A 16317-nucleotide genomic window follows, 5' to 3' on the forward strand; every position below is an offset into this window, starting at 1 on the left:
CAAACAAATAAGAAATAGCTGGTCTGATAAACACAAATGTGGACATGACATTTTACAGTGGGCACTTCAAGGCAAGATACAGACTGATGTGTATACTATTAGTAAGGTGTGATAGAAGAGTTTAGATCTTCCATCTACTGAACAGACTGGTTGTAATGATCATAAAAACAATTTGTGCCGATTTCCTGGCAGCGAAAATTAGGTCTGCTAATTTAGGCAACAAGCAGAAGGACTCTAGTTGGCACAGTTTAATTTCCACATGTGGGGCCACTTTCCTTGCAATCTAGCTATGTGACCCAGCAGTCCCTTGTGATTGCCTCCCAATCGGTGACGAAATTGAACACTGGTCGCGTTGGCACTCGTGAGGGTTTTGAGGCTGCAGGCAAAGTACAACCAGCAGATAACAGAAGAGTCTGAAGCTGCTGCTGTTGGTGCCGATGACGCATATGGCTCAACCCTTGCCCCCAAAGGAGCAAAACAGTTGCAGGGGTATTTGGATCATATAGGAAGGTGGTCAATGCCGGGGTGATTGTGCCATAATCTTGAAATTATCTGTACAGCTGGTGTATTTGCTTAGCTGGGGAAGCCAGGCCCAGGAAGGAATATCAGACGTTACCACACACACCAATACCAAGTAATATGTTCAAATACAACTTTTACAAAGCGGTGTACCTTTACAACGCGTTGTTTGGCCATGGTCTACTCTACATCACAAATATGGTCATAAAACTACCTCTAGCTTTCCCTTAAAAACAAATTTCTACCCCCTTTAACTAATCCATTCCTGAACCCTAAATTGCCTTACAACCCTTTACCTCTACCCATTCCTTAAACCCCAAAATCCCTTATTATTCCTTACCCTACCACCCCTAAAACCAAAAATCCCCTACCACCCTTTACTCAAAACCTCCCTTAAACCAAAACAAACCCTTAGTACCCTTGACTCCTATCCATCCCTGTACTTAAAAAACCCTACCCTACTACTCAGTCACAACTGTGTAGTTCTAGTTAAGTCAGAGTTCCCAGATGAAGAGTGTTTTTTAGTTTTGCTAATAACTTTTGTGCCATTTGACAAATCCTCACTAAACCTACAAATAAAAGTTAATCCACCTCAGCATCTTCCTGGAAAGTTCCATCAAACAGGGGCTAGGAAGAATGGGGTTTCCAAAACAGGTTTACACAATGCAAATTCTCATAGGAAGTTTAAGTAGCAATAGAGAGAAAAATGGCGGACCAAAAATACTCTAAATTTGGCAGAAGAGTAGAGGTTTACTCAGAAAGTGTGCTTTTCATTATTTTGTGTAATCTGTTTAGTTATTTTTGGGAAGTTAAGCTTAAAAGAAATCAAGCATACCTGGACATCAACAGTCCTGCTATCACTATCACTGGCCACTTTAAAGGAGATTAGCCAATCCTGATTGACTAATCACAACCTGAACAATATGTTCTGACATGGTCCCTGTGTCCTGAAAATGAAGTACAACAACATATATAAGGAGCAGGGTGAGCACACTCTGACCCCCAAAGAGCATGTAAGGTGGTCCCTAATTGACCCTCCAACCCCCTTGATTGGCTGGCCACAACATAGTATGGCAGCCATTATCGGACTCTGGGACATGGTACCCATTGAAATGCATTGTAGTGAAATAATGTTTTGAGGATCACAAAAAGGAGCACATACAGAAGGGTGTTAAAAGATTTTATGCATAATATAAATCATTTGTTGGTGGCACCTTATTCGTGTTAGGCATTGTAGTGTGTTCAGAGGCGATTTTACCCGGTGTAAAATGCTGATCCTCTGTCCATTTTATGAATTTTGTTTGAGAGAAAACTGCTTTCTCTCCTGATTTTTTAAGAGTTTATTATATCATACTTTATCCTTACATGACTGAGGAAAATAGTGTGAATTCACAGAAAGTGTGCTGCCATATTGGCATCTTGAGCACCTTCCGTAAACTCTTAAAAAATCAGGAGAGAAAGCCGTTTTATCTCAAACAAAATTCATAAAATGGACAGTAGAGGATCAGCATTTTACACCGGGTACAACAGCAGCGTGTCAGTCGATTCCCCAGTGTTCCACTACAGCCTCCCTACAGTGTCCTAATGAACAAGTAGGACACCAACATTCTTATTTATGACATTGAAGCCATCTTGATTTAATCAAAGCTAAAAAAATTCTTCAAGAATGAACAAATGAGGCTTCATTCCGTCATTCATGGTTTGTGCTGTAGAAAGCACAATTGGGACACATTTTCTATTGGTTCTCAGATGAGTGGGGCACAGGGAAACAAGCTAACCACAGGAAAAAAACTGGAGGAGCAGTGGCAGCACATCAGACCACATAGGGCAGGAGATAGGGGGGCAGATGGATGGAATCTGACAGCAGAGGAGAGGGGGAAAGTAGAAAAGGGCACCACGATTAGCACAGAGGATAGCATGAGGGCAGTGGCAGCACAAAGCAGGAGGGAGGGAGCAGGGCACAGACTTGGACAACGGCAGGCAGGGAGGAGGGTGCATGGGCAAACACACAAAGAACAAAGGGCAGGGAGGAGGGGGCAGCAGATGACCACATAAAGAAAGCCAACATGGGAAGTAAGCGGTCTACAGAATGCTGGTGTGAGTGGTAGGCGCAGGGTCATGGTCACCGTCATTTCTTTATGCATATACAAGTCCAAGTCTTACAACTGTTCTGTTCAAACCTTTTCATTGAGCGTTTGGACAGATCATATCAACTGCATAGTAAGAGCAGCGTCAACCAATGAAAAAAAACAATAGTAATAAGTTGACTTGCCACCTACAAACAAACCTGGACACACACACAAATACACACAGGATATTAGGTTTAGTATCCTTTATATATGCAGAAAGCTTTAGACATTTCGAAAGTTGCTTCAAGATTACAGCTATTTTTGGGGATGATCAAATGTCTGATCAACGCTTCAAGTCAGCTCTTCTAAAATGAGGTCATACACGCTATATTATTTTCATAATATATTATTGTAAGTACAGTTCTCGGACTCGTATCAATCCTTACCATACAGTTCCAGCTCTCACTCCCTGCGCGACGTAGTTGGCCTTATCGAGATCCTTTGTAAAGACAGCTGCCGCCAGGCCATATATGCTATTATTTGCCCTCTTAACAACCTCCTCAACGGACTTGAACTTTAAGATCGACATCACGGGCCCAAATATCTATTGGAAATAAAACAGAGCCTTCAAAGCATTGCTTCCGGAACCTGCATTGGTATTTTTAGGATTTCTCCTAATAAAAGAAATTCTTATAAGTTATTTCACCAACAACACTGACCTCTTTAGTTTGAATCAGAACATTTTACTTCTGAGCACATCACAAAGCAGCATGAAAAGAATTAAACAGAGAACATTTCTATAAGATAGCTTACTTGTTCAATTGAGTTAATGTGTCATAATCGAAATTCAAAACAAAATGATGTAGTGACAGAGTGCCTTCAGTAGGTCCCAGAAGCATATTCTCAGTATAGTCACATAAAATACATACACATTTAATGAATAGAACTGAAATAATTCACATTTAAAGTTATTCTGAATTCTTTGCACATTGGCCTTTGGGAACCTCATGGTGCCAGGTGTCTATAAAATATGTAATCAAATTCTTCCAAGTTTCACTTGGTATAAAATAATTTATCTTCAGATTTCTTTTAATCTGTATTTCTTAAGGAACAGTTCAAATGTAACAAAAACATTGCATACCTATCAGTGCAGTATGGTATGTCTTATCTTAGATGCTCAGTTGCTCTTTGTTGCAATCAGACAGGTTTGACATGTGTACTGACAATCCATGGGGGGTTAGAGTTTGGAACATGATGTATATCTGGCAAAAACTGGGAGATGTCTGGGATGTCCTATTTAGAGTTTATAGATTCTACCCCATTTAGAATGCATAGAAGGGATATGCCCTAGCTGGGTTATTTAGAGTCTAGCGGATGTACTGCATCTGCAAACTCTAAATAACCCCCACTGTCTTTAATGGTGGCTTATTATTTTTCTCATAATCTTACGTATTCGTGTTTGTGACAAGAGCAGCATTACTGCACAATGCAATGAAAATTATCCCAACGGTCAACTTTGATACACAGCTGTGCAATAGTAGACCGACCTGTTTTTAGTTACAATTGAAAACCACATGCTTTACAGGATGTCAGAAATTGAATTTTTGGATTACCTAGAAGATCAACAATATTCCCTATGTCATGTATCAGTGTTTTTATACTTATTAGTATTTCATTATGTCTATTTTGTGCTCCAATATGCTTAAATGACTTAGCTTTCACTATTGCCAACCGCAAGTCTATTATTTTACTAATCGAAGGCTGAATTATTGTAGTGTATGCAATACACTTCTTGGCATGCTGTGTGGCCGTTCCTGCACTCTCCAGTGTCTCACAGTATTTCAACAAATGTGTTAAGTCCACATATTTGACAAGTAGTTACAGTGCAATCACCATGGCTTGGGGTTGACCCAGTAATTCTTCAGGTCAAGCTTGATCATCCTGAACAAGAATCAACTGGGTACTCTCTTGTCAAGATCAATCATCCTGTTTGTGAGTTAATGCAGCTTTAGATTTGCTTGAGATTATCACCCTGCAGGCACGTCTACTAGTCCTTGCTTCGGATGTGGTCATGTTGTGGTTTTAAGTCCCTTTTAGCGGAGTGCCCTCTATAGTCTTTTTGGACTATCCTCTTTCAAAGTTGGGTCATGTTCTTTAAAAAGTGTCTTCTTTATGATGTAAGGAACGTTTTTTAATTAATAAAAGGACAATAAGGCTCTTAACATCTTGTCAAATATGCGGACTATATGATAAACAGCCTTCTTTCGTTTCCATGGCTTCCAGGTGGATAGGAATACAGGTAGAAATACACTAGCGGCTGTGATACCATCATGTTTTCTGCAGCGATCACTGGCAAAGGCAGTATTTCTTGACCTGTAACCACAATGACCAGATAAATCTGGACTAGGGGAACCAGAGGCATGGGGTACTGGTAGACGGCAGCCTCCAACATGAGCTGTTTACCACAACGAACCGCTACCAGTAGGAATATTACTAGTGTAAGTGGGGTGTTATTTTGTGAGTGCTGGCATCTCACAAAAAGTGAAGGACTGGTCTCACACACCACCGGGTGTCATGCTTCATCATTGACCAGTCCTCGTCCTCTAAAAACTTGGTTTGATAGAGGGCGGGCATACACCTGACGACAGAGATGCACTTCTAAACTAAGTGGGGGCCCAAAGAAAAATGTGCAGTGAATTAAAAGTCCATTATGGGTGTCTACTTAATTTTAATAGCGTGGACATCCATATGGTAGCTTAAAATGAAGTGATCGGTGCCGTGGGGATATTCGTGTCCCCCCACCGCTGTATATGGGATCAACATGTTTCTGCCTATAGGCCCAACTGGGTCCGCGGCATTCATCAGGATCATTATATAAAGGGCTCTACTCTTACCAAACTTGGGTGAGAGCGTTCCGCTTGGTGGGGTGATCAATACTCACACTCCACTGTCTGTAATGATAGGTTTTAATGATTCTGAAAGACAAAAACAATTCAAACCTAATCACACTATTACTTACACTAGCATACAAAATAACAAATAAGAACCAAAATCACCCAATTTTTTGTGTGAATTATTATTGGTGAAATTAGTGTACTAAAAGAAAATTTCTTAGTGCACCACGTATAGAGGACTTTTCCCCGTAGAGCTTACCCTATGATGAGGTAAACTACGCCTCATAGGAGGGAGAGCAGATGGACCCTTTAGGTCCTGGAACTAGAAAAGGAAGGCAAGGAGAGAAAGCAGAATATTAAAACCTGGAGGGCCCTAGGGGACCTACCACAACACTCTATAAGGCATCTTGTGTTATATACAAGCTATGTAGCCTGTAAGAAAACGACCCATTCATCCGCTCATTCAACCGCTTACTGATAACTGCCGTGATTGCCGCCTCTCAACCTAGGTCTGCAAGCCTCCACTCCTCGATGGTGAATGAGCCCACTGGCAGTCCGTTTTTATAGGCAGCGTAACCTGGAATTAAGTTATAGATTGAAAAATGCGGAGCAGCTGCGGGGATTCCGATGTCCGAGTTCCCCATTCAGTATAGGCTAGTCGGAATGCCTGGCTGTCTAAATATGGGCATTAACGTTGTTAATTATATCCGGCGTAGGAGGACGCCCCCGGGGCAGTGGTGTTGTCAAAAGCGTACCTGGAATGCGCCTGCGCATAAATGTCGGTAGGGAGCGTACCTGAAATGCGAGAGCGTACCTGAAATGCGCATGCGCATAGATATCAATGGGGAACAGCGCAAAGGCGGAAGGCAAGCGCCGTAGCGGTGATGTTTTAAGTAAACATTCCGAGGGAGCGTTACATACCTGAAGATACAGGAACGTTTCTGAGGACACCAATTTGTAGTCCCTCTGCAAATAAGAGAAAGGGGTCACTCCACTCTGGGCACAAAGGTCCCCCACTAGGGTGACCAACCGTCCGTAAATTTCACGGACAGTCCGTAATTTCGGCCCTCTGTCCGTTGTCCGTGAAGGTTTCTTTAACGGACGCCATTTGTCCGTAATTTCAGCATTTGTTGGGTGACAGCCAATCATATGCCAACAGTTTGCTGTGGAGAACAAATAAAGCGAGCTAGGATTGGCATGAAAGCCATCAGCCAATCCTAGAGCTCGCTGGTAACTGCAGGAGTGCGTCAGGCCAATGGAAACTGCTTTAGGGTGCCCAGCCACGGTATTGCTGGACGTGCAGAGCACGTTTTGAGCCTTTCCCTTTCTGCATATTTCGTGACCAGGACTCGACCCCTGACCTGTAGGCTCCTGTGTGAGTGCAAGAGGAGGAAGACCCGGACCAGAATCACCCGACTGCTGCGGACCCGCCATACCCAGCCGAGCAAACACCTTCTCATTACGCTTCGTTAAGTGTTGAGTCAGTGCTGAATGATGTGCTTTTATTTTGTACTTGCTCGGGGGTAGTGGCGATGTTGGCCTGTGTTCAGTTGCTGCACGCCTGTTGTTCGTGAGGGTGTGCGGTTTTCAGAGATTCTTAAATCATGTTTTTATTACAGTTAGATCATCTGATACTTAATAAAATAGGACCTTGGCACTCTCGTCAACTAATGTGAAACCGATGTCAAAGATACATAGATTTACACTGAAAAACGCAATTTATGTTATGTTCCCAGATTTTATTTGTACTTTTATTTACCAAGATATGTCAAAGTTCCTTATTGTGGCACTGAGTTTTTTTTTCTCGATATGTTGGGACAAGCCTTGATTCATGTTCTTGGTTGAAGCATTATTATGCGAGTACTTACACAGATTTAGAACATTAGCATCCGTTTTGCATTGAGGTGACTGAATATCCAGAGGCAACCACTGGATTGCCGTTGGGTACATGTTCAAACTCTTTTTAGCATGGTGGCAATACCTTTGATCTAGAAGACATACCAACCATCATTTCGAGACTAAAATGAGGGTGATATTGCCGAACGCTATTAACACAATCCGTGGGCCACAGAAAAGTTATTTGTAACTTAGGGAGATGTTTTCCTGAGCTCAATGGAAAGTAACGTTGTGTGATGTATTGTGAGGAGCGGCAATTTATATCTGTGCCAGCTGGGGAATGATGTCACAATCAGTCTTAACATCCCAGCAGACATCATTCCTTTCTGGAATATCTGTTAGAGCTGCAGGTACTGAGTAAAGTGATGTGTTTTTTTAACTACACTTAATGGACCCTTTAAAGCGCATTTGGTGTGCTGTACTGGTACTAAATGGTATGACGTAAGGTTGCTTCTTTAAGAAAGATTTTTTAAACCACACAGTGCCTGTAACCTTGGTTAGCAGTAGATAGAGATTAAAGTCCCTCCTTTGTGGAGAAGCGTGGCTCAGTGGTTAGAGGCGGCAGACCCGGAAGCTGAAATCGGCTGTGGACCAGGGTTCGATTCCCCGCCTCGGCGGGTCTCGGGCTCAAAATTCCACGGACTCGACAATTCTCGCTCCGGTGCCTACTCGACTCACGGGGTCACACTCTGCGACTCTGGGCAATAGCTTGCTTAATCTCCACTATGGCCCCTCGCAGCGGGATGCCTGGCTTTCACCTTGTGGATACCCTGCCGGGGTATCTCACAGGGGAATACCAGGACGGGTTCCCTAAGCAAGCGCCTTGAGACCCCTGGGTGATTCGTGCGCTATATAAATCGAAATACATTTACATTTGTGTAGAGCCCATACTCTTTACTTTAATACACATTGGACCAGTGACAACGGCCCGAGCTTGATGCAAATAATTTTAAAGATGCTGTAACCATGGGCTGGAAAATTCTTAACTGACAGGCTTATCAGCGGGCGCTCCAGAACGCCAGCTGATACCTCATAACACATTATGGGTCGGGTGCCCAGGGGATGTCCTACCTCTCATTAAGACAAAGGGACTTGAGCCATTCAATAATTTGGAGTCACTCTGTACACCCACACCATTTTGAACAATTCACTTTTCCAGGCTAAACCATTATTGTTTGCCAGCTGCACTATGCCCTTGATGACACAGTTGAACCGTTCCACAGCACCATTTCCGGCGGGGCGGAACACAGAGGTGGTTTTGTGCATTATGCCATTCCTCTCCATATACTTTTTGAAGTTGTCTGCCATGAACTGGGAGCCATTGTCGCTTATGATGAACTTGGGTAAGCCCTCCCTTATGAAATTCTTGTAGAGGACTTTAGTGATGCTGCAAGAGTCAGTTTTATGGAGCATACCCACCTCAGGCCGTTTGAGAAACGATCTACTACCACCACTACAATGTGCACATGATCATCCAACTCCCTTATATCTATATATCTATAGATATAGGTGTCTATGGATATGGATAGATGTGGATGGATATGGGTAGATATGGATAGATATGGAGATGGATAGATGGATATGGATATCTCTATATCTGTCTATACATCTGTGTCTATATACATCTGTGTCTATATACATCTGTGTCTATATACATCTGTGTCTATATACATACTTCTTTCTATATATATATATATCTGTGTGTGTGTGTATATATGATTGTGTATATATTGATGTTGTGAGCGCCCCCGCACTGCACTGCTTATGACCTCACATATTACATCACTCATGACATGGTCAGTGACATCACTGGTGACATTGTCCACTGACTGAGTGTTTTTCCAAGAGTTAATGGGTGTTAAATATACATACAAAGGTGTATTATATAGTTTACCCTAATGCAGGCCCTATTATACACTAGGGACTTATAGGTAGGTTTAATACCCCTACCCTATAATCTACTAGGGATTTATAGTGTAGGTCATGCCCATTGTAAGTGCACCCTTTTATATAGTTTACCTAATGCAGGCCCTATCATATACTAATGCATGTGTGTTTTCACTTGAGCTTTCAACTTAACACTGTGTGAGGTATTTTACAGAGTACTTTAAGGGAACAACGCAATGTCTGATTATGAGTCAGTCGAAGGTGCTGCAGAGGAATTCTTCACATCGGATAGCGAGCAATATTCGGATGCAACATCTACATCGCAGGCAAACTCCATGCAAGAGCCACCCAAGAAACGAGCAAAAAAGCGCTTTGTGAAGTACAGGCCTCTCACTTTCCAGCAGCTCTGCAAAGCTGCCGATGCAGTTCACTTGACCCAGCATTTGGAACTGCAACATTTATTTAATGAGTACAGTGTTATTGTTCCCGCTATGCGTGCTGTGGTAGGCACAGACTTGCCATGTGCACAGAAATGGCTGAATGCTTTATCAAAGTTGCCTTGTGATGTCCCTAACGTAAAAAAAATAATGTCATTTATACTTAGCTTGCCAGGCAGTAATGCACCCACTGAAATAATTTTTTCTCAGTTGAAGTTCACCTGGATTGACACACGAAATAGGTGTGATGTGGATCTCGTTAAGGCAGAATTGCAGATCCAGGCAAACATGAAGCATTCGTGTGCTGACTTATCAAATGGCTCTTAAGAACAAAGAACTTCTGAGGTGTGCTAGTTCAGAGAAAAAATATAATTTCAAACACTAGCACCAAAACTAATATTACCGGTGTCAAAAATCTGTTATTTCCGTGGTCAAATTTTGCTCCGTGTTCTGTACTACTTTTTTAACCTAATATAAACTTATTTTGACTTGTATTTACTTTTGTTGTCTATTTACTTACATACTATTGCACAACCTAATTTGTAGTGTCAGTAAAACGTGCCCTTTGTCCCGAAATTTTGTCCCAAATTTTTGTCCTGAATTTTGACCCTCCGTCCTGAATTTTGTCCTGAATTTTGACCCTTTGTCCTGAATTTTTACACTCCCTGTCCTGAATTTACACCCATGCCAGTTGGTCACCCTACCCCACTTTAGAGTGACCTATAAGATCTGGACCATGAGGGCTCTGGGCCCTTGGAGGGGCATGTGTCTCGGGTTAGGGCAGAGGGCTCCTAGATATCCTCCGGGGGTAAAACAAGGCGGTCCATGTGGAATGCGGGCTCATCTTCGGGGTGATGTACCCATTGGTTAATGACTGCCAGTTGTGCCGCCCAGTGGTATTTCTGAATGCCTGGAAGGGAAATCCCTCCTCCCCCTCCCAATATCGTACAAACCCAGTGTTAATTTGGTGAAAGCTATCTGTGCAGGCCCTCTGTCACAAAGCAGTACTCTGACTTCCACCGCTATAGCCTTAAAGTAAGATGTAGGGATTAGGAACAGCGTATTCTGCAACACGTATAGGAAACGGGGCAAAGACATAATTTTGAACAATGTTGCTCTCCAGAGAAAGTAGTGTGGTAATGATCGGCAGTGTTGAACATCGCTCTTGGGTCATATCAAGGGGGCCTGGAAGTTTCTGGCCATGCTAATCTCCTTTGAAAGTGTATGAATACTCTGTAGAGTTGAAAGTGAAGGATTGTCATACAATACAAAGACATATTGAGGTTTTAAAACTGAATTTGTTGTTGGTTTATTTATGACTTATAAAACGCAAGATTGCCGTTTTTAGTTTTTCCGTTATATGCTGTACTTGGACATTTTAAGTGTTACTTTACGCTGCCACCAAGTTTGAAATCTGTGGGCCTTTAAAACACTTGCTATTGAGTTGCTATCCTTTTCCTGCGTTGGCGTAACTCAGCCCTGCCAAGTGCCATGCATCGCGGGTGAGGCTAAGGCATTTTAATCGGTTTCAATACTGGCACCTGACCTGCTGAATGACCCAACCATTAGTGCCACACAAAATGGACCGGTCCTGAGATTCCCCAAGGCTCACGGACCAGTCCTCTGCCTAGTTAAACATGCACTTTACAGGTGGGCGAGACGCTATAAAATAAAGCGGTTTATGCAATCTGTATTAGTTGTGAAGAACTTTTTGTAACTAGACAAGGTTTGCACTATTTAAACTGCTGAAAAATAAATGTGTAAAGATTTAAATTATATTTTTCAGCAAGTTGAATAGCGTGATACTTGCATAGTGAAAGGTAAAAAAGAAGAAAAAAATAACTTTAATATGGCAGGATTCGTGGCTCATTCGATCAAGTCTACTCTTTTGTGTTCTCCTCTAATAGGCACAATATTTTCTCTTACTGGGTATTGGACCAGTCTGTGCAGGGGTGGACTGGCCAATAGGGCAATCAGGCAGCTCCTGATGGGCTGGTCTGACAAGTCAGTATGTGGGCTGATTTTTTCGGGCTTTTTGTGGACGTGTTTTATGGTCTGCTAGGACTGTTTTTACTGTTGAATCCTCTCTCACACCCTGTTTCAGTTTGGTTACAGTTTGGTTCCATGAGGAGAACATGAACAGGCGCCAGTTAATGCCCTTCCATTACTGGTGCTTTGTAGCAGTTTTAAGATCTTCGGAGTTTCTCATTGCTCAAATGGGTTTGATTTCTTATATTTGTGTGTCCCTTGTCTTCATTGCTTGATTTTTGATAGCGAGAAACTCGACGTAGTTGAATGTCACTCATAATTACACTGAAATTATGAAAGTGTCACATAAACAATCTGACACCTTAGCAGCTATGGTAGCTTGAGATCAGTACTTACTGTTTGCCACACGTTGCTGTTTATATCCCAGCTAGGATTATTTTCAGTGTTAGGATTATTAGATGTTTTTACTTTTACACACCAATATGAACATAAATGCCACTGTAGAGACCAGCAGAACCCTTTCCATTGCACCTAAGTTGATCCAAGACAACTCTATGTGGAAAAGGGCAGATGTAGCACTATATATATATATATCAAAGCAGAGTAAAGCAGATAACAAAAAGTAAATAGTAGGGGAACTGATCATGCAATTGAATCGCTCAATTCCCAATATTTTAGTATAAAACTTAGAATTCCAGAAAGTTTAACAAAATATCTTCATAGTTCTCTAATATTTCAACTCTTTAGGATAACGTGCCTGAAATTACCAAAAGTACAATATCACCCAACTTTTGACTTCCAGTGTCTAAAAGATCCCCTCTATTGCAGGTCACTGCTCTCATGAACCACGTTTTCTATGTAAATGTAAATGTATTTTGATTTATATAGCGCACGAATCACCCAGGGGTCTCAAGGCGCTTGCTTAGGGAACCCGTCCTGGTATTCCCCTGTGAGATACCCCGGCAGGGTATTCACAAGGTGAAAGCCAGGCATCCCGCCACGAGGGGCCGTAGTGGAGATTAAGCAAGCTATTGCCCAGAGTCGCAGAGTGTGACCCCGTGAGTCGAGTAGGCACCGGAGCGAGAATTGTCGAGTCCGTGGAATTTTTGAGCCCGAGACCCGCTGAGGCGGGGAATCGAACCCTGGTCCACGTCTGATCTCCGCTTCCGGGTCTGCCGCCTCTAACCACTGAGCCACGCTTCCCCTGACTTCTATCTGACTCAAGCAAACTTGTACACCCTAATAAAGCTAAACATTTTAGCCAGTTCTCTTCCAGGGGATACTCATTAATAGTCATAAGCACTGAATAATCTCCGCCCATGAGCGGGAACCCGGAACACATACATACATATATATATATATATATATATACACACATATACACATACACACACATACATATATATATACACACACATATACACATACACACACATACATATATATATACACACATATATACATACACACACATACATATATATATATACATACATATATACATACACACACATACATATATATATATACACACATATATACATACACACACATATATATATACACACATATATACATACACACATATACATATATATATATATATATATATATATATATATATATATATATATATATATATATATATATATATATATATATATATATATAAAAATATCAAGCGTATAACCCCATCCACTTCCACCAAAACCTCGGCGGCGAAGAAGGAGAAGCGAACCACTTCTTTGTCAGGCAAGATGTTTTATTTCAACCTTCAGCAGCAGTCAACAGATGACGCGTTTCGGGCTCAGACGCCCTTGATCACATAAAGGCTGTAAACGATTGAAGCCATTTTAAGTAATATGCCCTTCCCACTCAGGTCACATGTTCAGCAAGTTAATGATAAACATAGCAAACAGACTGCATGATTTAAAAACAGTCGATAGAATATTGCTCATGTATTTCATTAATTAAGCCATCTAGACAAATTATCATGACCTACGATAACATTTCCGACTATATTATTAGATAAAACGGAAACTTAATTAGTTATAAAACTAGCGTCATGAAAACATTTGATTGAAACCACAATCTAATTTTTAAAAAAAGAGTCCAATTGGCACATTAGAATCCCTGGATAAATCCATATATACATGTAAAGTACAATGATATAATTTAACATAACTGCATGAATGCATATAGTTACTCGCTGATTCGTGACTCTGATTAAAAAGAATGTGCAAAACAATTGCAGAGCATAGCAGCAATATCTATAATTTTATAATTTTTCCTAGCAAATGCACAATGTACCATGTGCACAAAGGTGTATTGTTTCGTGCATAGATAAAATAGTTGCAAGCAAAAATGCATCTTGCAACCAATAAATATATATAACAATAGTACTAAACAAATTATACACATATATGTATAAACCAATAAAATGCAGCCTAACATAACCCATAGGCTAATAAAGCCATAATTACATATGGTCTGCAGTATGGAAATAAACTATATAAACAATGCAATAAAAAGGCATGAGCCTCAAAAGCATTCCATAATCAGCAAAAAACCTTTTATTTTCATCAAAGAATTTGTAATAAAAGGCAATTAGCCTAAGAAGGCTGCATACAGAAAAACTATCTGTGTACAGAAAATCAGACTGACACCTCGCCTTTAAGGCCTCAGAGAATCTGAACACTTTGCCTTTAAGGCCTCCAGGGGAACTCTGTTCCCATCATGCACCACAGGTGACAGTTAGGTCAGTTCTTTTTTCCGGCTTGTTCTGTGAGGAACCTGGAACTTGAGCTCGGTTGAATTTGACTGTTTTTCAGTCAGAATTTGGTTTTTTCCTGTCTTTTTTTACAGTATTGGCGGTGTGTTTGGTGGTGGTGTGTTTCTACCTTTTCTGACTAAATCTTTAGAACATTTCCAAAGGAAGATCAGAAAGATTTCCTGGAGATTGTTGAAGAAGGTGGTTTGGTGGCAAACCAAAGTATAAGTGCGGCTGCGGATTCGGCTGATCTGGCAGCGCACGGTTATGCCCACGGCGTACGCTCCAGAAGATCGGCTTGGCTGCGTCTCACGGGTCTTAAGCCGGATGCCCAAAGAAAGATAGTTAATCTACCCTTCAACGGGTCGACATTATTTGGACCTCATGCGGATGATGAGATGACCAAGATGAAGTCGGAGCTGGACACTCTGAAGGCAGTGGGCCTGGAGAAGAAGAAAGAATTCCGCCGGCGTAATTTACGTCCTTACGACAAGAGGTCGTTCCAGCAACGTGGGCAATCGTCGAACTGGTCTTTGCAAAATCAAGGCCAGAACCAACAGAGGTCTCAATTTCAACAGCGCAGACCTGGGCGAGGTAGGGGAGGAAACAGACAACAGTCCTCTGCTGCAAGACAGCCTAAGAAGCAATGAGAAGAGACACCCTCCGCAGCAGTTGTCCACTCCGGTAGGAGGAAGCATTGCGTCATACTTGGACGAGTGGAGAAGATTAACAAAGGACAGGTGGGTCATTGGCATTATCCAAAATGGCTACCTCCTAAAATTCAAGAAACCTCCTCCCATTGTCAGTCCGAAGGTAACTTCATCACAATCTAAAGCTTTAGCAAAAAGAAGCAAACATCCTTCTGTGCAAGAAAGCAATAGAGAAAGTCCCTCGTCCACAGCGAAACCAAGGTCTGTACTCCCGTTTTTTTTCCTGGTGAAAAAGAGAGGTCCCAAAGCAGAATTCAGGCCCATACTGGATCTGAGACTGTTGAACAGGTTCATTTGAAAGGAAAGGTTTCGAATGTTAGCGCTCCATCAAATATTCCCTCAGTTACATCATGGGGACTGGATGTGTTCCATCGACCTGAAGGATGCATATTTTCATGTTCCAATCTCCAAAAGGCATCGCAGATGTCTCAGTTTTCAAGTGTCTGTTCATCACTACTAGTATGCAGTACTTCCATTCGGGCTAAATTCAGCTCCCCGAACATTTTCCAAGTGTATGGCGGTGGTTGCTGCCTTCCTTCGGAAGCAGAGAATTTTCATATAACGTTCTTGGACGACTGGCTCCTAAAGAGTTTGTCCCCATCTCTGTTGGAAGATCATCTGTCCATATGTCTTCATCTCATGCACAAGTTGGGTCTCCAGGTCAATTTCAAGAAATCAATTATGAACCCTACTCAGCGGATCCACTACCTGGGAGCTCTTCTGGACACAGCAAGAGAAAACGTGTGTCCTTGGGAGGAGAGGTGGTTATCAATCAGGTCAAAGTGTCAACTGCTTCGTCAATCCACTTATCCACGACAGTTCGTCAAGTGTCTTCTCTTCTGGGATCCATGGCATCGTGCATCTTCATAGTTCCAAACGCAAGGTTGCACATGCGTCCTCTACAACAGTGTCTAGAGGATCAGTGGAGTCAGAGGACGGGATGTTGGGAGGACAGAGTTCTTCTTCATCAGTCCGCCAAGGATTCCATCAGGTGGTGGATGAAGAGATCACACTTGATGAGGTGTTGCGTTTCATCAAGACCCTCCTGTGCAGACTCTGATCACGGACGCTTCACTCCAGGGTTGGGGTGCTCATATGGGCCCTCTGCAAGTACAAGGGCTATGGTCCGACTCAGAGTAGGGCTAT

At 42.0% G+C, this 16317-nt stretch overlaps 1 protein-coding gene across 1 annotated transcript in view; it reads right to left on the bottom strand.

Annotated features, from left to right (window-relative positions):
• Window positions 1-16317, bottom strand: part of ALDH2 (aldehyde dehydrogenase 2 family member) — a 246488-nt gene that overhangs the window by 34066 nt on the left and 196105 nt on the right. The window contains exon 11 of the mRNA XM_078667437.1: window positions 3035-3192. Coding sequence (XP_078523563.1) covers window positions 3035-3192 — 158 coding nt within the window. The remainder of the gene's footprint in view (window positions 1-3034; window positions 3193-16317) is intronic.

Source organism: Lissotriton helveticus, chromosome 11 (assembly GCF_964261635.1).
Source record: "Lissotriton helveticus chromosome 11, aLisHel1.1, whole genome shotgun sequence".
Lineage (NCBI taxonomy): Eukaryota > Metazoa > Chordata > Amphibia > Caudata > Salamandridae > Lissotriton > Lissotriton helveticus.